This window comes from Chrysochloris asiatica, unplaced genomic scaffold (genome assembly GCF_000296735.1).
Source record: "Chrysochloris asiatica unplaced genomic scaffold, ChrAsi1.0 scaffold00088, whole genome shotgun sequence".
NCBI lineage: Eukaryota > Metazoa > Chordata > Mammalia > Afrosoricida > Chrysochloridae > Chrysochloris > Chrysochloris asiatica.
The window spans coordinates 8,729,695-8,755,929 of record NW_006408606.1 but is presented as its reverse complement, the minus strand read 5'-3'; the positions used below and the strand labels follow the sequence as shown (position 1 = coordinate 8,755,929).

The 26,235-nt window shown below is 36.8% G+C and overlaps 1 protein-coding gene and 1 pseudogene across 1 annotated transcript in view; one reads left to right on the top strand and one right to left on the bottom strand.

The window, feature by feature from the left end:
- Positions 1-26,235, top strand: part of KIAA1109 (KIAA1109 ortholog) — a 340,787-nt gene that overhangs the window by 212,157 nt on the left and 102,395 nt on the right. The window contains exons 44-49 of the mRNA XM_006866287.1: positions 4,884-5,590; positions 6,008-6,253; positions 9,727-9,820; positions 12,439-12,489; positions 16,600-16,806; positions 20,335-20,573. Of these exons, the coding sequence (XP_006866349.1) occupies positions 4,884-5,590; positions 6,008-6,253; positions 9,727-9,820; positions 12,439-12,489; positions 16,600-16,806; positions 20,335-20,573 (1,544 nt within the window). The remainder of the gene's footprint in view (positions 1-4,883; positions 5,591-6,007; positions 6,254-9,726; positions 9,821-12,438; positions 12,490-16,599; positions 16,807-20,334; positions 20,574-26,235) is intronic.
- Positions 22,112-26,235, bottom strand: part of LOC102832519 — a 12,977-nt pseudogene continuing 8,853 nt past the window's right edge.

Below are 26,235 nucleotides of genomic sequence, written 5' to 3'. Positions count from 1 at the left end.
TACTCCCATAAAGATTTACACCCTCGGAAACCCTGTACAGGGTCGCTATGGGTCGGAACCGACTCAACGGCACTTAACAACAACAACATATGTATATATCTAAGTGAAAAGGGCTTAAAACATTTACTGATGAAGATATAGATATCACATACACACACATATATATAGACACATAACATACATAATAAATATCAGGAGCATGGTGACTCTAAAACTCTAAAGTATAAGCTATGGACTTGTGAACTACAAGTCAGCCATTTGAGCCCATCACTCACTTCTTGGGAGAAAAATGAGGTTTTCTGTTTCTGTAAAGATTCACAACATCAGAAACCCTATGCTGGGTTGCTAAGAGTCGGAACTGCTCAACTGCACTTAAGAACAACAATATAAATATATATATGGAGCCCTAGTGTGGCACTGTAATAAGTACTTCAAGACAGATCTTGAAATACTCTTTTTGATGATGAATGCTATGCCATTCCACTTAAATTTGTTGTTGCTGGCTAATAAATCATATAATTTTCATATTTCAAATGACCAATACCAGTCGATTTCAGCTCACTAACAACACCTAGGATATCAAACAACTTCCAATTTTCCAAGATTCATACTTTATACATGCTGTGTTCCAATTATTAATGGATGTTTACAGCTGTTTCTCTTCATTTTGATTTGTGCCCCATCAACAAATGAAGGTTCCAAAAGCTTTACTCCTTTTACATCATCACAGTTAACTCTAGTTTGAGGAGGAAGCTCTTACTCAGTTGTACTTTGAGCGCCTTCTAAGCTGAGGGACTCATTTTCTGGCACTATATTTGACAGTGTTCCACTGACACTCATAAAAGTTTTCAGTGGTTAAACATTCAAATGTGACTGCCTCTCCTTCTTTCTAGTTTATCTTAGTCTGGAAGCTCTGCTGAAGGCTATCCACCATGATGAACCTGCTGGTATTTCACAGCAACACACAAGGAACCCTGTATGGCAGACTGACAGATGAGTGGTGGTGGTCCAACCAGTTATACCACTTCACAATCTTTAATGTCATTTGCCACTCCTCCCATTCCTCATGTCTCAGGATTCTTCTGCCTGGTGGAATGTCTCAAAAACTCATAGCTGTCGAAGGAAATGATGCATGTAATTGAGAAAACTGTCAAGTCCCAAATCTGTAGTCCAGAGATCATCTAGAGGATTCTCCTCACTCATGTAGTCTCAGGAGCAGAGGAATTCAAATTGACAAATTAGACTACAGACTGCTGATTTTTAAGGCTGCATGATATAATGAATCAGGTTAGGTGATGAGCCAAAAGTGCCACAAACTGGAGGTCAGATGTAATGAGCCAGATGCAAGATCCATGGCAATAGAGCAAATTTTGCTAAAGCAGTCCTATAAATTGGACTCAGACCCATGCCCTCAAGGAAAACTAATGGTGGTAACTGGAGTCACAACCTCTAGTAACGTCAGGGCAGCCTCATTTTTTTTGTTTTTGTTGTTAGGTGCCATTGAGTCAGTGCCATCTCATAGTGGCCCGATGCACAGCAGAATGAACCACTGCCCAATGTTGTACTTTCCTTGAAATTGTTGTTATGTTTGAGTCCATTACTGCTGTCATTGTGCCAATCCATCTAGTTGGGGGGGTCTTCCTCTTTTTTTTTTTGACTCTCTACTTTATGGAATCATAATGGCCTTCAACAGGCCCTGGTCCCTCCTGATAACATGTCTGTGTATGAGGGAAGAAGTGTCATCATCTGAGTTTCTACGGAACATCTTTAGCCCCACCTTTTGTTTTTGTTACTCTTATTGTTTTTAAGTGCTGTCTAGTGAGTTCTAACTCATAGCTATCCTGTATAAGGTTTCTAAGAAGTGGCTGCTAAGTTTGAACCGCCAACTTTGTGGTTAGTAGTCTAGTGCTTAGTCTACAACTTTAGTCCTTATTCCTTAGTTTCACTTTAATCCTGTGTCCTTAACAACTCACTTCAAAATGGGTCCATAATCACCGGCTCAGAGGCTAGGATTTATAATACATCACAGAGTGGAACAATACTGCTAGGTGCTCATAATAAATCATTAGCTGCCTTGCACTGGCCTACTAAATACCTCATAATACTGCCACAAGCTAGTCATTCATCTATTTATACTTCCCTTTTTATGTTCCCAGATAAATTTGTTGAGCGATTCTCTGAGTCTACTGAATTTGGTAGTTCAGAATTTAATATTTTATTTTTTCCACTGATATCACAGCAGGTCTAAGTGTTCCATATTCTTGCTTCTAACTCATGGTTAACTTTCAGTTTTCAAATCTCCTATAATTTCATCTTAAAACTTTACTTGAATCTTTACCACATTACACTTTTCTTGGGCACTATGATCTTAGTTGTTAATAGCTTTATTTTGTTTTTATAGCATATTGTTCATTCTGCTAATTATTGTATGAACATACTTTCTTATTAGACTGTAAAGCTTAATAACAGTAAAGAACAGTTATTAACTCATTGAGCATAGAGTTTAACATGTAGTAACTCCTCATAAATTATTATAGTTTCCTTGCTGTTTGTTACATTCATTGAAAATCATTGTACATATTATGGGTTGTTTTTTTTTTTCTTAATGTTTTATTGTGAATTATGTGATAGTTTACATGGGAGAACATTAGTTTTACATTCATTCTATCATATATCGTTTCATTGCCATGGTTACAATCCCGTCCATGCATCATCAACCAACCAAAGGGTATACACTACAAGCCTGCACCCTGGTCATCAGCACACAGCCCCTCTCCCCCTCTGGGTCTAACATCCCCAGCTGCTCCATCTCTTTGTGTCATCATCTCTGCCTCCATCTCTGGCATCACTGCTTCTCTGGGTAGGGTTCCGCTCTCTGCTCTTCTCCAATGATGCTCCCAGGGACCTCTGCTCCTAGACTAAAAAGTTAATCACTCCCCTCCTTGCTATAAAATGTCTGCCTTTACATTTCCAACCCTCACAATCAATCCTGATAACAATTATTCACTATTGTAGTACAAGAGACCTATCCACATCTCCTTTCATCAGCCCCGCCTAGACAGATTGGATACTACTCATTGGAGATTTTACCTTCTTCCATGCCCTCTGGATCTAGGCTCCCTTTTGAAAGCTTGTAAGCTAGTCACTTCTTGCCTTTGTAGGCCCCCCCCCCTCCATTTTGGGTAGCCAATGTCCAAGTTGCCCATCCCTATCTACCCTGTGTATGGAGGGGCTGGGAATGATCCTCGCTGTAAAGATTTGTTCCCTCTTTTGATCTACTGTATCCATAGGTGTAGGTCAAGTTCATCAAATTGTATCAGATTACTCTTTTTTTTTTTCCTCTTCTTTCTTCTTCTGGTTGAGCTCTGATCATCCAGTCATTGAAGCCAGGTCAAAGGGGTATTATCTGCACATATGGGTGTTCTTGTGCATATGCCCTCTCTTCTTATCAGCTGGATGCTTCACTCTCCACTCTAGTCCTCTGTGGCTATGTCACTGACTCTGGGCCCAAGAGTCACCAGGTCTTGCTACACTGCTGGTCAACCAGGTCTCCACCCGGGTTCACAGGAGTCTATTAAACATTGTAGGGCTTAGCTCGCCACTTCATTGTTGTTTTTCCGTCACTTCCCCTTATCGGTGATGAGCATGCTCACCAATCAGACCGTGTTTTCCTGTTGACATATTATGGACTTTTAAAACATTTTTTAGCTTATATTTAAATTTTTGCCTCTTGATGCCCATAAAAGCTCCTCACGTCTGCTTTTGCCTAAATTTCTGCTTCATCATGTATTCAGTTTTTTTTTTCTTTACCCGAATCTTCTCGCTTTAAGACTTCCTTACCTTCATTGCATGTTTTCAATTCTTGAAAAATAATTTTATGTATATGCCTTTAAATTTTTGTGCTTTCTGTATGTTTTGCATATTTGTTTTAATTACTTTCTTCATTGCTTCCAACATGGCAAAGTTCATCATTTTTGTTTATTATAGCAAATAAAATTATATCAAGTAAAGGTGAAAGGAATAGTTAAGGGAGCTTGCTAAGTTTGGTTTCAATAAGGACGCTATAAGAAGCACGCTGCTCATAATTAAAGAAAATTCAGCTTTGAAAATGTCCAAGAATTAATTAAATAGCCTCTTGACAAACGTTGTAGAGGAAATTTAAGTAATCAGCTTAAGACTTGAATTGTTCTTGTTAAATATTGTTGAGTCGGTTCTACCTCATAGCCACACTGTATAGGGTTTCTGAGACTGTAAATCTTTGGGGGAGCAGAAAGCCTTATCTAACTCCCATAGAGTTGCTAGTGGGCTCACTCTGGCCACCCTGTAATTCACAGTCCAGTGCTTATCCTACAGAGCCACAATGCTTCCCACGTTTTGAACTAGTTAAACTTTTAAATATTAATAATTCTTTGTCACCAATGAGCTTATTGAACAGTGTTCTTAATTAAGTTGCTTAATTTTGCAAAGCTTTCTTGCTTGCCTTGGATTTTCAGAGGATCATATGATAGATGTGAAAGTACTTTGAGGTAATTTAAAGCACTCTATAAATATTTAAGTAGTAGTATAATTTCTGTTGTATTATCAGAGGAGTAGCAAAATAAATTGTTTTATCACTTACATAATTTCTTAACATTAGAAGGTTGATTTGGAAGCTGTGTTAGTCAGTTCTAGAGTAAGATCCAGAAGGAAGATTTAATGGCCAGTTCCAATGTAAGAAAAGGCTATCCTTAGAAAAAAGCATATTTTTCTCGACATCTTAATTAATTAAATTATTTAAATGCTTTATGGTATATTTCAATTTGGGGAATATTTTGCTTCTAAGTTAATAAAGAGTGTGCACATCTGGGAGAAACTAAAATCTTTTTCTCCTTTTTAATTATTAGGCAAGGCCATGTAAATCTTCCTCCACTTGAATTCAAACCAGCGTTAATGTTGGAAACCTTTAGCATCAGTGCTGTTGTAATGGAAAAATCAGTGTGTACTCCTCAGAACTCCACCAGCGCCCTCTCTTTTCATGATCTCAACAAGCGTTATTACAATACCTTCCACTGTAACTTTACTATTTCCTGTCAGTCAATAAGCCAGCACGTAGATATGGCATTGGTTCGTCTTATTCATCAATTTAGTACAATGATAGATGACATCAAAGCAACTCAGACGGACATTAAACTAAGCAGATATACAGCTGGATCAGCTTCCCCAACACCTACCTTCAAAACCAGAAAGCACCGTGATTTTCGCTCCTCTGACTTCAGTCGCAGTTCTAGAGGAAGTCTTAATGGTGGCAATAGAGTAAATAATGCAAAAAATAAAAGGACTAACAATGAGAACAACAAAAAGGAATCACGAAACAAAAATTCATTAGGAAGGTCTGAAAGAAGAACTTCAAAAGTGTCTAGGAAAGGTTCAAAGGATGTGGCAGATCACATGACGATTCATATGGATGACTCCGATTCAATTACTGTGTCAGAGCAAAGTGAGCCTTCAGCTGAGTGCTGGCAGAACATGTATAAATTGCTTAACTTCTACTCGCTTATCTCAGATCCAACAGGGATATTGGAAAAATCTTCAGAAACATTTGGGCCAGCAGGTAAGAGGCATGTTCATGTTTTTAAAATTTCTATTTAGAATCGTAATACTTATAAAAGACTGTTCATGTTTTCCTAATGTTACAAGTGGATAATTGGAAATATACAAATATTGGCAATCACCAAGTGGAGAAAATAGTAATGGCATTCAGATATTCTGCCATGCCATCTCCCATTCTGCCTTACCTTTATACATTACTTCAAGAATTCAGACAAACTGGATCTCAAATACCTGACTGTACAGTTTTCTCTCAGTGAAACTCTGGAAAAATGTTGAAAAAAATTTAAAATCATTTTGGTGGTAATGAAGAGAAAGTGAGATAGTTGTGAATGTGTAGAAAAGAAAAGTAACCTGATGTTTAGAATATTCTTCCCTTTCACGATTTTCATATCTAAACCTGTATGTTTTTATTAAAAAGGAGTTCGGAGTCCTACAGAACCAGCATGTAAAGTTGTTTTTGAGAATGAACAAGACAACAACAGTGTGACTAAGACACAGAGGAAACGTAGCTTAGTCACTTCTGAACCTCAGCACGTTACACTAATAGTGTTTGGGATTGGCATGGTGAATCGCACACACCTGGAGGCAGACATTGGTGGGCTAACAATGGAATCAGAGCTGAAGAGAATCCATGGCAGCTTTACCCTTAAGGAAAAAATGAAAGGTATGATAAATCTAATACTGTAGTACTAGCTCATGTCTTTGAAATTCATACTTCAGCAGGTTTTCTTCAGAAAGTGATACTTTTCAAATTTCAGATAGACCTGAATATAATTTAAGATAAAAAAAATTATGATATTTCATGAACATTTTCAAGTACATAAAGATCTAGGTTATGTACCTGATGTCCAGTGGCACTTAGGCTTCTAACTCTCTTATAAGATGGGCTCCTGGTGTGGTGCTGTAGGATCAGCACTGGACTGCGAACCACATGATCAGCAATTCAAACCCACCAGCTGCTTCTCAGAAACCCTGAACAGTGTCACTATGAGTTGGAACCAATTCGATGGCACTTTACAGGCAAAATAAGATGCAGGGAGACCTGATGGCACAGTTCTTAAGTGCTCTGTGGGTAATCAAACCTTTCTACTCCTTAGTAGAAAGATGTGACCATCTGCTTCGGTCATAGGAAACCCTATTAGTTGAAAGTTTTTTTTAGTGAAATGTTTCTGATAAAAAATTCACCAAAATAATAAAATGTATAAGATACTTGCTTTTCTTTATTGTTGTCATAGATATCTTATAACCTAGTATCACTTTAGTATATGTCTAAAAGGAAGTCTTATTTTGTGGATATAAAATGTCATTGGTTAACCAAATTATATTTATCTTGAATATGATCATGGCATTTCATCAGATATAAAATACCATCAGTTTAAAGATGTGTAATTATTTTTGCATCCCAGTTTCAGAAAAGTGAAATAAAAATAAGTTCCTGTTAGAATCAGTGGAAACTGTTCTTGCATTTTGAGTTAGGCTTGTGTTTTGAACCTACTAAAGAAGATTTTAGAAACTAAACTTTAATATAGTGTCTTCTCCTGTATTTGAAAAGAATCCTACAGGTTGTATTTCATGAGAAAATTGCCATTTGTCTTTTTGTTAATTTTATTGTTGCCAACTACATAATGTTTAAACAAAAGTTGTTTTAAACCTACTCTTTATTATATACACTTATTCTTTACTCTGAACATTTATTTTCTCAAAAAGTAATTTAACATTAAAAATAGATTATAACATTATAGAAATTCTTCAAGATATTAGATGCATTATAAATTATTTTTTAAAAATGCAAACATATCTTTAACTTTACTTACAAATATAGGCAAAAGACATAAAGTTACATAAATTCAGATAACTAATTTGACCTAAAAATTTGTTCAACCTCACTGGTTAAGATAATCTTTAAAAGTTAACAGTTTCTTCATATGTTGACTAAACAAAAATTGTTGTTAAGTGCCATCAAGTCAGTTCTGACTCATAACAACCCTGCATAGGGTTTTCAAGGAGCAGCTGGTGAGCTTGAACTGCCAACCTTACGGATAAAACTGATCTTTCATTCCAGCACATTAACCTGCAGTGCAACACCATGACTCCTAACAAAGATAAAGAATGCCCAATTTAGGTGAGGATGAGGAAATTAGACAGTTTAATTTACTTCTAAATTAACATTAATTGATTTAACTTCATGAAGGTTAATTGAATAGGTTTTATTAAAGTAATAAAGTATAAAGAAAACAAAAATCCTCACCACTGGACCAATAACCAATGTTTTTATCAATGGTGAAAAGATTGAAGTTGTCAAAGACTTCATTTTGCTCGGATCAACCATCAACACTCATGGAAGCAGCAGTCAAGAAATCAAACGACATATTGCACTAGGCAAATCTGCTGCACAAGACCTTTTTAAAGTGTTGAAGAGCCAAGATGTCAGTTTGAGAACTAAGGTGCACCTGACACAAGCCATGAATTTTCAATAATCTCATATGTATATGAAAGCTGGACAGTGAATAAGAAAGACTGTAGAAGAATTGATGATGCATTTGAGTTACGGTGTTGGAGGAGAATATTGAAAGTACCATGGACTGCTAAAAGAACAAATAGATCTGTGTTGGATGAAGTACAACTAGAGTGCTCCTTGGAAACCAGGATGACCAGACTTCATCTCTCATACTTTGAACAATTGTCAGGAGGGACCAGTCACTGGAGAAGGATATCGTGTTTGGTAAGGTGGAGGATTAGAGAAAAAGAGGAAGACCCCCAATGAGATGGATTGTCAAGGTGGCAGCATCGATGGGCTTGGGCATAGCAACGATTGTGAGGTTGGCCCAGAACCAGGCAGTGTTCTGTTCTGTTCTGTATAGGGTTGTTATGAGTCAGTACCAACTTAATGGCACCTAACAACAACAACATTAAAGTCTTCGACTCCTGGTGTGGTGCTGTAGGATCAGCACTGACTGCAAACCTCACTCATGCCTGCTTGCTCTCTTTCCCATTTTGCAGAGAGACAAAATGCAGTGGGCCTCCCTCCTGCTGCTGGCTGTGCTCTGCTCCTTCTCTCGGGCCCAGTAAGACCCCCACTGGTGGTTCCCTTACCTCCGCAGCCAGCAGTGCACCTACTAGGATCCCAGTGACCCCCTTACAAGTCCTATGAGCCTTATCCCTATGGGGTGGAGTAAGTTCCAGCCTATGCCTATCTATGGCTCTCCATCCCCACCAGAGCCCCACGACTGCCCCCAGGAGTGTGACTGCCCACCCAACTTCCCCACAGCCATATACTGTGACAACCTCAAACACAAGTACCTGTCCTTTGTTCCCTCCCGCATGAAGTATGTCTACTTCCAAAACAATCAAACCTCAAGGTCAGCAGTTCAAATGCACCACCTAGTCCTAGAAAACCCTATGTAGGATCTCTGAGTCTGAACTGACTTTGCAGCACTTAACAACAACAGTAGTTAAAGTACTGGGAGCACAGTAACTGCACGATAAGCAATGGACTGCCAATTACAAGGTTGGTGGTTTGAGCCCACCATTTGCTCTTCAGGAGAAAGATGAAGTTTTCTACTTACGCAAAGGTTTATTGCCTTGGAAACTCTATACAGTGTCGTTGAATCTTAACTGACTCAATAGCAGTTAACAACAACAAATTAAAAGTTTTGAAAGTACATTGAGTCTTTAATTCAGAAATTACAGTTTTAAACAAACCCGGGAAGAACTCCTGGCGTGGCACTATAGAATAAACACTGCACTGCTAACCACAAGTTTGGCAGTTCAAACCAACTAGCTGCTCTTCAGAAACCCTATAGAGAGTCGCTATGAATCTGAACTGACTCAGTGGCACTTAACAACAACAAACAACACACTCAGAAAAGGAAATAATCAGAATTATGTGAAAAGATGCCTGTATAAAGAAGTAGTCAAGTGTCATTAAGAAATTGTTTAAGTTATCTATACATGCATAGAAATAAAACTACTTAAAGGACATGTTTTTAAAAAGTAGTTCTGAAATTTAACAAATGTTTTTGTAACTTTAAAATTACCTATTATCACTGAATTATTATGAATAAAATACAGTTTTAATACGAAGTGCAATAATCGTATTACCCAATATTCAAATAATTTTTTTCCTTCACATTTAAGATGTTTTACATCAAAAGATGACTGAGACATGTGCTACTGCTCATATTGGTGGGGTTAATATTGTACTACTTGAAGGAATTACACCGAATATACAGTAAGTGTTCATTTGTTTTCAATATTCTCACACTTGTTTGTTATCGTTTTATAGGAAACTTAAGCTCTTTTGATAAATCCATATCTGTTCTGTTATGAGGTTTACTGGTTAGTAGTTTTGTGCCGTGGAGTCGGTTCCTACTCATAGCAACCCTGTGTAGGGTTTCTGAGGCTGCAAATCTTTATGGGAATAGAAAACTTCATTTTTCCCTTTAAAACTTGTTTTATTACCTACCCATCTGAAAACAAAAACAAAAATAATAAAAAATATGATTCCCAGTACATTGCAAGATTATCTAACAAGAAAAATGATTACAGCACAAATTTCAATTCAACATGGAAAATGCAAAAATGTGTTTAGTTCTAGTAATTAAAATACAATTATAGGAATAGAATATAGACTCAATTTTGTAATAATAAATAACTACTCATAGTCACACTGTTTGAAACCTTTCTCTTGCTGTTTTAACAATGAAAGAATTTAGTGAAAGGATCTGTGAAATATGAAATCCTCCTTATAGGTAGGCAAGGCTTTTATAGTGATTTAACAACAACAAAAAACAACTGAAATTAAATCAATCCAACTCATAGTGATCCTTTGTGTGTCGAGTAGAATTGTGCTCCGTAGGATTTTTAATAGCTGATCTGTTTTCCAACTCATAGTGATCCTTTGTGTGTCGAGTAGAATTGTGTTCCGTAGAATTTTTAATAGTTGATTTGTTTTTCAAAAACAGACCATCAGGCTTTTCTTTTGTGTGGCTTCGGACCACCAGCCCTTTGGTTACCAGCCAAGTGTGTTAGATGTTTACACCACCCAGGGCTCCATAGTGAGTTTGCTATGTTGTGAGTCAGTCCCAACTCATGGTAACCCAATTGTGCAGGGTAGAACTACTCCACAAAGCTGTGATCTTTCAAAAAGAGGTCAGCAGGCCTGTCTTCCAAGATACCTTTGGATGGGTGTAAACCACCACCCTTTGTACTATATATACAGGATTTTGCTATTCAGGTAATTAATCTGTAATTAATACATTTAACTACTTACTTTTGTCATTTGGATGTATATGCCTTGATTAGGAGCTTCCTTTCACTAGACCACATTTATGTTGTAAACTTAAAAATGTGTTATAACAAATTAGGTTAGATTTTAAGTATTTGCTCTTTCTTAATATTGTAAGTCTTGTACTACTATTATTCTATAATATCTATCATGCTTAATACCCAAGTGAATAAAGGTTAGACTCAACACTATAAAAATTAAACCTGAGAGGGCCTCAAAAGCCTGGTGGAAAAATGGAATTCAAAGATTATGGAATTTTCCCATGAACATTCCCCCTACACACATTATTCATAGATTGACTGAGTGAGTTAACAACTCTAGTCACTATTTTAAAAATCTGAATATTATGATAGCTGTCTTAGGGATTGTTTTATGAAATGGAAATTTATTAACAGGCTGTAGCTCTCTGCAATTAATTTTAGCTAGAGTCAGTACCCACAGAACCCAGGAGTCTCAAAACTTCCTGGAGAGCATCTCAGGTTTAAGCTATGCTGAAGTTTATTGGACCTGTATCTAGAACCAAAGTGAGTATGCTTCATGACTCTCCATGGTCTAGTTCAAAATTCTTTAGCAGTTGTTTCCTTGACCAGGAAATTCCAGTGGGTATAAGAGACAAGATCTTTCTCTCTTCATTCCACAAGCGTGAGGAGATACTATTACATAATAATTATACTCTTACAATGTGCCTGCGTAGTATCTTCCCATTTATTATTTTATTTAACCCTCACAATATTGTCAACTGGGCTGGTTTTATCCCCATTTTACAGAACGTAAGTTGAGATTTAGAAAATCAAAGTAGTTGAATAAAATACTTAAAACCCTAGTCAGTAAGAAGTGGTGTCAAAATTTGCACGTTTACCCATCCCTCTTCACCAGGAGGCTTCTGTAGAAAGTTATCACAGACCTTGGGTTCCGTAAGTTCTTCAGTAACTAAACTTGAAGTGCCATGGTTACTTTAACCTATTGAATGTTATTAAGTGCCATCCAGTCGGTTCCTACTCAGCAACTGCGTGTAGGGTTTCCAAGGAGTGGCTGTTGGATTTGAACTTCAGATCTTATAGTTAGCAATCCAGTACCTATTCACATAGTAAAACAAAATTCTTACATGTCTCAACTGTTTTTTTAATTCTATAAATGATCATTTCAGAGCATTAAGAGATCTCTTATTTCCATTATTCTGTATCTTTTAAGGCCTTTAAACTTGTAATGGTCTTTAAACTTGTAAAACAGAACATTTAAAAAAGTATAGGTTGTCACTGGAATTTTTAATTTTTTTTTTTTTTTTTTAATAAACCCAGTCAATGATTCCTTTACTGTTTTATTTTAAAGGTTAGAGATAGTGATTCTCTACATGCCAAACTCTATTAGTATTCAGATTTCCTGAATTTCTCTTTTGGCATTTCATTTTCAACTTCAATTGAAAATGAATGAAATGCAGTTTAAAAGGTACCTTAAGAAAAACATTTTTAAATAAGAAATTAGAAAAACTTTCCAGGTGATTGATTGCCAGTGACTAATTTTTGTATGAATGTTTATTTGCTTCCTTTTTGCTTCATCTGTAGACTGGAGGATTTTCCTACATCTCCTACAAGTACAGCCAAACAAGAGTTTCTGTATGTCATATTATTCTTTTTCATAGATTTGTGATTAACATAGTAATGAGTACTTTAAAAATGAATATTTTATTTGCATGGTTGTGAATATATATACACATGTATATATGCATATATATATATATATAACTATATACATATAGTTAGCTATTATTTTCTGGCTTTAATATAGTCCCTGTTATATATTAAAACTTACTTGTATTGAAGAAAGACACACAGGTAAGTACTACTAGTTTTGTTAATCTATTATTTTATAGTTGAAAAAAAGTAATGCCTTCTAGTTGTGTGTTGTTTGTGCTTTTTCAGTGCTTTTTTAGACATGCTACTGTTAAATTTTCTATTATCACAAATTTTTATTAGATTGACCTGATAATAGTGTAGTGGTGGTTACATGCTTCTGAGTTGGTTCTTACCCATAGTGATCTTTTTATCACTGAGTTATCTGGATGTGTAACAAACAAATATATTGATACCACAGGACTTTCTTTAGAGAGGGTACTTTTTGTTTTTTAATAAGTTTTTATTGTGAACTGAGTGATAGTTCACATGTGAGAACATTGGCTTTACACCATTGTTTTATTGCAATGATTAAAATCTCCATGCATAATCATTTAACAGTATTTGCTTCCATTCACTGTTGTTTTGGGGGGTTTTTTTGGAGGGGGAAGGTACACAGAAACACTCAGGCATATATAATAATTTGAACAACCAAAGGGCACATTCTGCAAGCCTGCCTTCTGGCCACCAGTAACCAATGAGAGGGTACTTTTTAATGGTTCAACAATTATTTACTAGGTTGCACATTATGTGAAGGACATTGTGTTAGGCTCCAGGGATGCAGCAGTAAGAAAATGAGAGCTGATCACTGTAGTGATCACTAATAGGCTCCTGTAGCCCCTTTTAAAAATCCTAGTTACAAGAGTTAAACATCGATGGTGCAATTGCCATGTGGAAAAGGCAGTTTCGATGATTTAAAAGTTGACAGGATAACGTGACAACAACATCCCCACTCACATTGCAGAGATTTGCTTGCAAAATTGAAATGAAGCAGGCAGTTTAAACCAGAGGCACAAATTAGTGTACTTCCTCTTCGTGTCTATAAATTTGGGGGCCTTCATTCTCAAATAGGTGCAGAGGTATAGAAATAGAGATAGAGATAATGAGGCCTCAAAGTAAGTCCTTAAATCATTCATTGAACCTGCATGGACAGGGCTGGCTGACCTACTTCTAAGACTCTGCTACATGAATTCAGGAAGTAAAGGATGGTGGGAGAAGGCCTAGCCTGATTAGGCACTGTGATCACTGTGGTCACTGAGGCTCACAGTAGATATAGGAGACCCTTGCCAAGTTCTTGAATTCTCTAACCAGATTTCTTTGTGTGGAGGTATGGAAAAAAAAGGTAGAGATACTAAGGCCTCAAAGCAAGTCCTCAAAGCATTTATTAAACCTGCATGGACAGGGCTGTCTGGTTCACACATGGACAGGGTTGGCTGGTCTACTCGCTGTGGACTTTTCACCATATATCAGGCATATTTTATATGTTACATGTTTTTATAGTCTTTAGAGATGTTTTTGGGACTACTTATATACCTCATATAGGTCATACTACATGCTGTATGGAGTCCTGGTGTGGCACTGTAGGCTAATGCCTCAGACAGCAAAGTAGTTTGAACTGCAAGGTCAGTGGTTTAAGCTTACCAGCAGCTCCTTAGAAACCCTATACAGGGTTGCTATGGGTTGGATTTGACTTCACAGCACTTAACAACAACAAAAACATGTTGTATGACCTATGTAAAGTGATAACTCTCTTTGATAATTATAATAAAATTATGAATTGATAACTCATGTTGGCAGCTGTTTAACTCCTCAGCCAGGGTCTCCTTACATATTTTCAATGTACTTTTTGATGAGTTAATCAAAAGCTTATAGCGTTAATCCTGTACAGTTTCTGATTTAATGCGGTCAGTGTAGTATTACCATATTGTCCAACTCCAATTATCATTTACATTGTAGTGGTGGGTGTCATTTACAGAGATTATAATGAGGCCATCTGGAGTTAGGCAACAGAGACCACCTGAAGTTCCTAACATCAAAATTTCTACTGGCATTATCACAGTAGATCCTACAATAGAGGAACAGTTAGCCCTATTCTTACTTTTGGTACATAATTAAAAATTCAGTGTTGTGTATGTGCTTGTAAAACTAATAATACCAGCTAGTAATTAGGCAAACAGACTTTTACAGATTATAAAAATAAAATCACGATTTACATAAGATGTTTCTTGATTGTCATAAAAGGACAGATTGTGTTGTAAATGTGTAATTAGTTTCATTCAGTAGATGGATACACTTCACAAGTAGTAAGTGTTTGGCATTCAGCACCATCTAGTGTGTTCTGACTCATGTTAAAATTGAAAATAGAAATATAATTGGTGACAGACAATGGTTTTATTTATTATATTAAATTGTTTTTGCTGTTAAGTGCCATCAAATCAGTTCTAACTCATAGTGACCCTGTATAGGATTTCCAAGGAATGACTAGTGAGCTTGGACAGCCAACCTTGCAGTTCAAACTGATCTTGCTGTCCAGCGTATTAACCTGCAGCACCATACCAGGTCTCGATTATATTAGATATGTTTCAAAATTCATCATTTCAGAACCTACCCTCATACTGAATAGACTAATTCTGTAGAATACTTTTTTTTTTTTCAGTCAGCAGTATTTTCTGAGAAGTAGTTGACTTTGTGGACGAAAGCAGTGTAATCTAGGAATCCTTTTTGAATGATTTATAATGCCTGGATTTCATTGTCTATTAATCATTAATACCTCTAGTAGAATCACTACTATAGTTTTTAGGGTTTACATAATGTAGAAGTTAAATGTGATAAATTGATTCTTTATATCCTTGAAACTATAATCGTTGAATCTTTTCAACCTGAGCAAAGAACTGACCTATAGTTAACAGAAATTTGTATGTTATGTGTTCTACTTAATCTATTTATTGTCAAGAACCCTTTGTCCATTTGAAAACTAACATTTATAATGTTGTGTTGTTAAGTGCTGTCGAAACAGTTCCAACACATAGCAACCCTGTATAGGGTTTCTGAGGAGTGGTTGGTGAGCTTGAACCACCAACCTTGTGGTTCAAACTGACTTTGCAGTCCAGCTCATTAACCCACAGCACCACACCAGGACTCCAACATTTATGTTAGAAGTTAACTTTATTATCTGATCCTTGCGTGGTACAATTCATTGATGTGGATCTTTTCTTTGTATATCAAGGACTGTTTCATATAAACTACAACAACATACTATCTGTGGAATTTCACAGTTGTGTGGGAGTCATTCTTCTGCTTTATTAATTTATAATCACAGTAACAACCACATCCCAGGCACTGTTCTAGACACTGGAAAGAGAAAGAGTAGGAAATCAAGAAAGACAATATATCTGCTTTTAGAAAATCCGTACCAGCAAAGGTTACTAATCTATAACCACAAATAGTAACCATACTCAATATGAATTGGACTTCTATCATTTCTTTGTTATCATTTGAAAGCAAAATAAGACACAAACAAAAACAAAATGCCACATGTCATCTTTCCTGTCACTTGTTTTTAACATGTTGGGTAATTTTTTTACTTAAAGAAATGCAGTGAATATTTTTTTCTTTCCATATTCAGTGTCTTTGACTTCTTTAGAAGTTAGGTTGTTGTTGAGTAGATTTCAATTTATAGCAAATATGTATTACTCCTGGTGTGGTACTGTACGATCAGCACTGGACTGCGAACCACAGGTCTGTGGTTCAAAGGTATGTATGTATGTAGTTTGCAAATATTTGTGTCTTTACTTACATACATGTAAGCACACACTTATTTTCTTCTATAACCTCTTTCTATTAAAAAATAGAATGCTATTCAGTACAGACCATGTAAAATAAATGTATTTCGTTGTTTTTGAAAACATTTTTTAAATATATAATTTGAAAGCATGAAAAATTTTAAGTGGTTCACTTCTTTGAAACAGCTAAAAATATTTCTCTTACAAAGTAATTTTTCAAAATTTATCTTTGTTTGGGTTTATTTTAATGGTCCTTCTTTTGTATTGATAGAACTGTAGTGAAATGTAGTATTGCCAAGTCCCAAGCCCTCTACAGTGCTCAGAGAGGGCTGAAGACAAACAATGCAGCCGTTTTCAAAGTAGGAGCTATCAGCATCAACATTCCTCAGCATCCTGCCACGTTACATAGCATGATGGTTCGAAGTTCTCACCAACTATCTAAACAGATCTCAGACCTCATTAGACAACCTTCTACAGCGTAAGTTTATTTCTTAAGGTTCTGTAATTCTATATAACACCTCAGGGTAACCTTTATTATGTTAACAGAATTTTGGAGGTAACTGAGGAATTGATTCTAAGTGTTGACTGTTAAACAAATTTAATTCAAGTAGAGAGTGGCCAAGATAAGTCATGGGAGAGTCATACTGAATATCTTTATGTCAAAATGCAGCTTTCAGTGTTCAATACCATATAAAGTTTAAGAGTTCCTAGAGATTTTGCTGGCATCATAAGAGGTAGACAAATTCCTTGTTTACTTTGAATTCATTGAAATTTGTTTGTGTACAGGGTTAAAAAACTGAACACTGGCCATTTCTGTAGTATACAAGGCTCTGGTAGCGTAGTGGTTACGAATCGGGCTGCGAACCATATGGTCAGCAGTTCGAAACTTCCAGCTGCTCCGCGGGAGAAAGATGAGACTTTCTACTCCCGTAAGGATTTACACCCTCGGAAACCCTGTACAAGGTCGCTATGGGTCGGAACCGACTCGAAGGCACTTAACAACAACAACAACTATATGAAATTATTGTGCATGGTTCAAGGCAGGATTTGTACATGCCACATGTTAGGGGCTAGTGACTCACACCTTTGCATAATAACTTTATCAGAAGCCCTTGTTCATGGTTGGGATTACTGAACTTTATTTCTCATCTCCAAAAATTCTCACTAGTGATTAACTAGTGACAATATAAATAAAAAGGTTAAATTGTTGCTTTTTGCTTTGTTTTCTTTATCCCATCCTATAAAGTAGAAAACATTTGTAAGTCTTGATAGTGTCCTAAAGCAGTGGTTATTATAGTTGTTCTCTATAGATCTTTAATTGTTGGTCAATATTAGTTCATGTCTGAAGTTGAAAACATATGAAGTATAAAATTACATGCTTCTCCAGTGAATGGAATATGGAATCCTGAATGTTCATATGCACCCTAGTTTTAAAATATCCTAAGGACTTTTAAAAATTATAATGTATTGGCAGACTTTGGAACCATACTGACTAGATTCAAATCCTGCGTTCACCACTTGATAGCTATGCTTCTTCATTTTCAAAATGGAGAATAATACCTACTCAAAGGGTTTTGTGTGAGGTAAATATTCATTTATTCAAACAAAATTAAGTCATACAAACCACTAAAATCAGAATATGGTATATGGTAAGTACTCAAATAATAATTGTTGTTGATGGTGTCATTATTACTACTCATAATAGCGTCAACAGTAGTAATAAGTATTATTTGTCCTGTGTACTATGAAAAGTAGTTTGCATAATGGTTAAGTAATGGGATTTGGAATCAGACAAGCTTGAGTGTAAATTTCGGTTTTGCATTAATTATATAAACGGCCTTGGCAATATAACATTCCATGAGTTCATATATTGTTCTTGTTTACTTTTTTTTTTTTAAGTTTTTATTGTGAACTGAGTGAAAGTTTACAGGGCTAATCATCAGTTTTACATTCAACAAATCATATACTTTGTTTCGTTACAATGATTGTAATCCCCTCCATGTACCATCAGTTAACAGTATTTCTTTCTATTTATTTTAGCTCTTTTTTTTTTTTTTCAAACACTCAGGCATATATAATAATTTACAACACCAAAGGGCATATTCTGCAAGTCTGCCTCCTGGCCGCCAGCTCTCAGTCCCTCTCTTTCCATGAATCTAGAATCCTCAGCTACTCCCTCTCTTCATGCCCCATCTCTGCCTCCATCTCTGATGTCGCTGCTTTTCTGGATAAGGTCCTGCGTTCTCTTGTGCTCTTCTCCCTTGATGGTCCTAGGGTCCTATTTCTGGTCTGTAAGATTAACTACTCCCCAGTTTTTGTTACAAAACTTCTATCCTTACAGTTGTGACTAGAGTGACAGGTGATACATCTTCAAAGAAAGATCATCAGAAACAACCCAAAACAAAAATGGCAGAGTGATTGGCTATTACAAAAATAAGCAAGTTGTTTCCTGGGAAACCATCAAGGCAAACAATCAAGTCCATTTAGGACAAACCCCCCCTCTAAGACTGAAACTCAAAGGGAACACATGAGTAGGCATGCAAGCATGCTGGCAACCACATTGGTCTACTGGTGAGTGGAAAGGGGTGAAAGGCAGCAATGAAGAAATAGACTGAGTTCAACCACGTTCCCTAGACTCCCATTGACCTGGAGATGAGAGAGAGAAGAGGAAGGGTAGGTTAGTTCAAAGTGTGATAGGACCTGGGGACACCTGAGCCTATGGACAAGGACATAGCCATAGAGGGCTAGAACTGAGAGTGAAGCATCCATCTGATAGGAAGTAAGGGGAGGCGCACAATAACACTCAAAATTGCAGATAGTGCCCATTTGACCTAGCCTCGATGGCTTGATCATCAGAACTCAACTAGAAGAAGATAAAAAAATAAAACAATTTTTGATACAGGAAACGAGGGTAAGTTGCTACAATTTGATTAACTTGACATATTCATGGAAGTAGTAGCACAAAATACCAACAGAGAGGGAAGGGGTCTTCACATCCAGTATTCCCCTCTACTTACAGGGTAGATAGGACGGGCAACTTAGACTTTGGCTCCCTAAAATGAGGGAGTGATAAAGGTACGAAGTAACTGGCTTACAAGGTTTCAAGAGGGAGTTAAGTTTCAGAGTGTGTAGGGGAAGATAGAGTCCCCACTGAATAGTTTTCAACTTATCTATATGGGTCTGGTAAAAAGAAATGGGAATAAAATTTTTATGATTCAATAGTAAGTAAGTGTTATCATGACTAATTGCTACTGTCTTGTTTACTTTAATGGATTGTGATTGTTTAATGACTCTTATGTTGTCATTAAGTTCTGTGGCATCAGTTCTGACTCATAGGGACCCTTTATAGGGTTTCTGAGGAGCGGCTAATGAGTTTGAATTGCCAACCATGCCGTTTACACCGACCTTGTGGTCCATTGCATTATCTGGAAGCACCACATCAGGACTTTAAGGAGGTCTAATTGTTTGGCTCTAAGGAGCTGTGGTAGCCTAGTGGTTATGAATTGGGCTGCGAACTGCAAGGTCAGCAGTTCAAAACTACCAGCTGTTCTGCAGGAGAAAGATGAGGCTTTCTGCTCCCATAAAGATTTACAGCCTCAGAAACACTGTATAGGGTCACTATGAGTCGGAACCGACTCCACGGCACATAACAATAACAAATTGTTTGGCTCTATGGGTTGGAACCAACTCAATGGCACTTCACAACAACAACAACAATTATTTGGCATCCTGGTGTGGCGCTATGGGCTAATGTGTCAGACTGCAAAGTCGTTTTAACTGCAAGGTCAGTGGTTCAAGCTCACAAGCTGCTCCTTGGAAACCCTATGCAGGACCGCTATGGGTCAGAATCGACTCGGCAGCACTTAACAACAATTGTCCTATTATTGGAAAGAAAACATCTCTTTACAGTATATTTTTGCAGTTTTTTCACTGAGAGTTCCAATAACTACCTAATTTGGAAACTGTTCTAATTGTGTTTCTTTTTATTTTATGTTTTAATTTAAAGCCCACAACCTGTAAAAGAAGATATTGCAACACCCTTACCTTCTGAAAAAACCCCAACAAGTGTTAATCAAACTCCAATTGAAACTAATGAATTTCCACAACTCCCTGAAGGCTTAGAAAAGAAGCCTATTGTTCTTAAGTTCAGCGCCATGTTAGATGGTATAGCCATTGGAGCAGCACTTTTACCATCTCTGAAAGCGGAATACAAGATGGGAAGAATGCGAAGTCATGGAATGACAGGTAACATTGAGTTTTGAATTCAGTCTCTTAAATTTATGATCTGTTTGAGAAATTAGTCACTTTTGATGAAAAGGTAAATTTTATTTTTAGATATTATATGAAAATGTAAATAATTTTGATTACAACATAATTAACTTTCATGTTCGCAAGTTAATTCAAAATTATGAATGTTGTTGTTGTTGTTGAGTGCTGTTGAGTCAATTCCAACCCATAGCAACCCTATATAGGGTTTCCGAGGAGCAGCTGGTGAGCTTGAACTGCCAACCTTGCAGTTTCAAACAGCTTTGCAGCCTGGCTCATTAACCCACAGTGCCACACCAGGACTCCAAAATTATGAATACATCTCCTAAATGGCCAGAATGGACCCTGCTTTCGTTTACACCCTTTAAAATCATTCATGAGGCCATTTTTCGGTTTTAAACTAATTTGAACAGTGAACTAATCTCTCCATCTTCAGAGCTAGGGTCTTATATCACGAATGACTTGGTTTGTTTTCACATTGACTGCACTTAAATCAGAGGTAATTTGACTCCTTATAAAAGCTTCTTCTATAAGGTTTGTTGGTCCTTATTTTGTTTGCTTCTTAAGGACCATTTAGTTGGTTTCCAGCTCATGTTGTTGTTATGTGCGGTTGAATTGGTTCCAACTCACAGTGACCCTGTAGAGGGTTTCCAGGGAGTGATTGGTGAGCTTGAACTGCTGACCTTACAGTTCACACCAACCTTACAGGCCAGCACATTAACCACAGCACTGCATCGGAACTCTACTCTAGCTCATAGTGACCCTTAAACATCATATCCTAAACTTGTTTTATTTTTTATTATGAAATATGTATACAAAAGGATATAAATATTACATGCACACATGTTACACATAAAAAAATGCAGTCCCACTGCCAAAGAGCAATTTCTGACTTACAGTGATGCCAAATAGGGTTTCCAAGACTGTAAATCTTTGTGGGAGCAGACAGCCTCATCTTTCTCCCATGGAGTGTCTGGTGAGTTTGAACCACTGACCTTGTGGTTAGCAGGCCCGAGTTTATTTAAATGTCTGTGCTACTAGAGCTCCCGATACAGCTAGATTGTAGGGTAAATGCATCTCCAGTTTTACTAGAAATGCAAAGCTAGTATTCAAAGTGCTTGCACCAGTTAACTTTTTTTTTTGGGGGGGGGGATTTTTATACATTTTATATCAGGGTCACTTTGGCAAAAAACTCATTTCCACATCAGATTCAGTATGCTAAGCAGTACTGTACCATGTGCTATACCATCCAGGATGAGGATTTTCTAATAAACTTTTTCTGTTACTAAAACTGCTTCCTATCATATCAATCAGCGATCTGCTTCAAGCAGAGAGGAGGGTAGGTGCCCATGAGTTTCTTGGGGGGAATCAACTTGTCCCCCCTTTGCATCTAGTCCCCAAAGAAAGTATTCATGAACAACAAGCAAGCTGCCCTGTCCCTGTGAGGCCCTTATAAAGGAACGGTACCCTAACCCGTAGGGACTTTTCAATGAGCCAGAGGCACCTCAGCCTGTCTCCTACCACCAGCGGTAGTAGGCCACAGCACGGTTGGCCTTGGCCATCTTGTACATGTCATGTTTCCTCTTGATCACCAGGCCTTGGTTGTGGAAAGCCTACAGCAGCTCATGTGATAGCTTCTCCAGCATCAGCGTCTGCCAGTGCTTCTTCTCCTGGCACTCAGTGATCATCCACTTCATGATCAGGAAGCGGTGATGCCGGTCGCCTAGGGGCACAGGGACCTGATAGCAGTGACTTCCCTAGAGTATGGGTACCAGCCCAATCACAGGCTCACAGTTTTTCAGAGCTTGGTGGAAAATGGTGTAGGGGTTGCATTCGATGGTTGCCTGTTCCTCTGCAGAAGCAGCATGGTACTTCTCAAACTGCTTCCTCTTCACCGTTTCTAGGGTCTATGTCATGAGGTTCCTGGCCAGCACTTTGTTTCCTCCTTTCATCATCATGTTGGTGAATTTACTGACCACCGGGTCTTCAAACACAGAGCTTGTTTTGGTCATGGAGGCAACCTTGATGAGCTGAATCTTCCTGAGATATCCAGTTCATACTTTTCTTCCTCTGTTGGTTCTGCCACCAACTTGTGGTGATACTCCTTGTGGGTTTGGGGAACCTGGAACTCGGGGCTATAATGGGTCTACCTCACCTGGGTTAGCCCTGAAAGCCATGGGACAGCACCCCGTACACTCAGGGCCAGGCCCAACCACCCTCGCCACACCAGTTAACTCTTGCATCAGATTAAATGAGAGTCTGTTATTCCATAGCCTTGTCAACCTGTATTGTCCGATTTTTAAATTTTTATTTGGTGACTGCAGAATGATACCTCATTGTGGCTTTAATTTTTATTTCCATGATTTTTAATAAATTTGAGCATATTTTGATAAGCACTGGACAGCTAACTGCAAGGTTGGCAGTTCAAACCTACCAGCAGCAATTTGGAAACCCTATACAGGGTCGCTCTGAGTTGCAGCTGACTCAACAACTCTTAAGAACAACAATAGCTTGTAGTTTTTGTTTGCCTGTTTGATTATTGAGTTGTTTACACTTGTTTCATGGAAATTCTTTTTAGAGTCTGGATATTATGTATATAAATGCTACATATTTAATTTACATCGTCACTCAGAGGCCAATCATTTCACTTTTTATTGTTGTGTTTGATGAATAGATATTCTTAATTTTGATGTAACTTACCAGTATTTCCTTATATGATTTTTATTTTTATTTTTGATGTTCTTCTCTTTCCAAGATCATGAAGATAATTATTTTATAGTTATGCTAAAATATTTTGAAGTTTTGCTTTTCATATGTTAAGTGCTTAGTGTATCTGGAATTTATTATTATTTTTAATTGGATGTAGGGTAGTATACATAACCAGGTATGTCAACACTAGTTATTGACAAATTTGTCCTATTTTTCAGTGATACATAATCATAATTACATGATATATAAAGTTGTATTCTACATAGAGATTTATTTCTGAATCTCTATTCTGCTTTGGAACCCTGGTGTTGCTGTAGGATGAGCACTGAACTGCTAACTGCAAGGCTGGCAGTTCAAATCCACCAGCTACTACTTGGAAATTATATACAAAGTTGTTAGCCAGAACCTACTTGGCAGCAACAACCAAATTCTGCTTCATTGGCTTCCTTGCTTCATTATCACATTACCTGATTTTTTCCCCCCCTTTTTTTAGGATTATCTTGGGTTTTTTCTTTTGCATTTCCATGTACATATTAGAATCAGTTTGTTATGGTCCCTGAACATGCCTTTAGGGATTTGTTGAAATTGGAATTTAATTGAATTTCAGAGAATTACTTAGGGAGAATGAAAATGTTATAATATTTATTTTTTTCTATAACTGAATTAATCTGTTTTTCTTGGTTTCTTTTAATATCTTACTATAAAATTAAAATATTTTCTATTTAATTTTTCTTCTGTGTCTTTTGCAAGATTTTCTTTTCTTAGGTATTTGAGTGCCTTGTGTAGTTGTTGCTGTTGCAGCTATTACAAAGTACTATTGTTATAAAATTGCATTTTCTAGATTGTTTACAGACCGTTTGGTGGTAAATAGAAATACACTTAATCTTTTTATGCTTATCCTATATTCAACAACTATATTAATGTATTTCACACAAATAAGTCATGAGTTATGCCAACTGCATCCACCCCCACAAGATATTTTCATAAGCATACTATGCTAATTTTCTTATACAGCAACATGTAAACAATTAACATAGCATGCTTATGAAAATGCCCTGGGGGACAACTTGGCAAAAATATATATACGTGCACATTATCGCTTAAAAATACAATGAACATTTATTAACGTTAATAAATTATACGTTCTTTGGTATCTTCTGTGTAGGTAGCAAATAATTCTTTTGTTTCTTCCTTTCTAACTTAATGCCTTTTAGTTCTTTTTCTTTTCTCATTGTGCTGGTTAGAGCTTCTATTACAATATTTAGAAAAAGGGATGTTACAGTCATTCTTGTATTGTTCCTGTTTTGTAAGAGAATTAATGTTTCACACATGAGTATGATGTTTTTTGTATTCTTTTGCTTCCCTTTATCAGATTAAGAAAAATTACTTCTATATCTAGTGTGCTAAGAGTTTCTATAAAGAATAATTGTCAGATATTATGTTTTGCCTCTGCTGAAATGAATTCTTTTCCCTTTATTTTGTTAACATGATAAATTACATTAATATCTTTAGAAAATTCATAAATATACATATATATGTATGCATTGCTGTTGTTAAGTGCTGTCGAGTCGGTGCTGACTCATAGCGACCTTGTATAGGGTTTCCAAGGAATAGCTGGTGAATTTGAACCATCAGCCTTGCGGTTCAAACCAAGCTGGTAGTCCAGTGCATTGTCATGTAACGCCACATCAGGAATCCTTATGTATATACACATACATATATATAGATGCACACCTATATTATGTTGTATTTGTCACCACCAGGGGCTTTTCTAACATTTGACGAAATCTTTAATAGAGTTGTTTTTTTTTCCTGTCTAAACATCTGTTCCTTCTTATTGCCAGACAGAAACACTCTAAAGTGAGTTTCTAGACTTGAAAGTCAGAGATATTCAGTCTTCAGGTAGTGAAGGCCAGAGCTGATAGTATGTTAGATTCACTTTGGCCATTTTTCAGGGCATCCATGAAATACTGGGGTCAACCAAAGAAGCAAGTCAAACCCATATGGCGATTTAGAGCTAGGAAGCTATAAATAATTAGAGACTGAGTAGCTTATTGTTAAACATCCATATAGGAAGGAATCTACAGTTCTGCAAAATGAAGAAAAGGGACCAAAACAAAGAAAATGACTACTTTGATAAAGAATGACTAAGTAGCTGAGGCCTAAGATAACCTTAGTGTTTCCATTTGATCATGCTAGACTCGTTGGGAGTCACAGCAACAGTGCCAGCTATTCCCCACCCCTTGTACGTTACAAGTGATAGGTTTTGAGTCTCCTGGTTTTGTACTGTGTTAGGCAATCAGGGCATTCGTGACCTCTCTAACCATTCACAGATGCACCAGTTAGTAAGTGACCATTTTCTTTTTATGACTTAGCTCATTAAGAAGTGAAAGCATTGTTGTGCAGTGAGTGAGTGTAATGAATATGATGTAATGAAGTGAGTAAATATAATGAAGAGAACGTGGAATGAGAGATATCATTGCTGATACCAAATGGATCTTGGCTGGAAGCAGAAAGACCAGAAGTGTAACATATATATATATGTTTTATTGACTATGCAAAAGTTTTGACTATGTGGACCATAACTAATTATGGATAACCTTGTGGAGAATGGGAATTCCAGAACACTTAATTGCGCTCCTTCAAAACCTGTGCCAGGCCCAAGAGGTTGTTGTTGTTAACTGTCACCGAGTCGGTTTTGACTCATAATGACCCTGTATAGGGTTTTTTTTTTAATGTTTTTATTGTGGATTGAGTGAAAGTTTACAGGGCACATCATCAGTTTCAAATTCAATAATTCATATAACTTTTTTCATTACATTGATTATAATCCCCTCCACATACCATCAGTTAAAAGTATTTCTCTCTGTCCATTTTAGCTTTTTTTAAAAAAACACACAAACAAAAAAACCCACTCAGGCATATATAATAA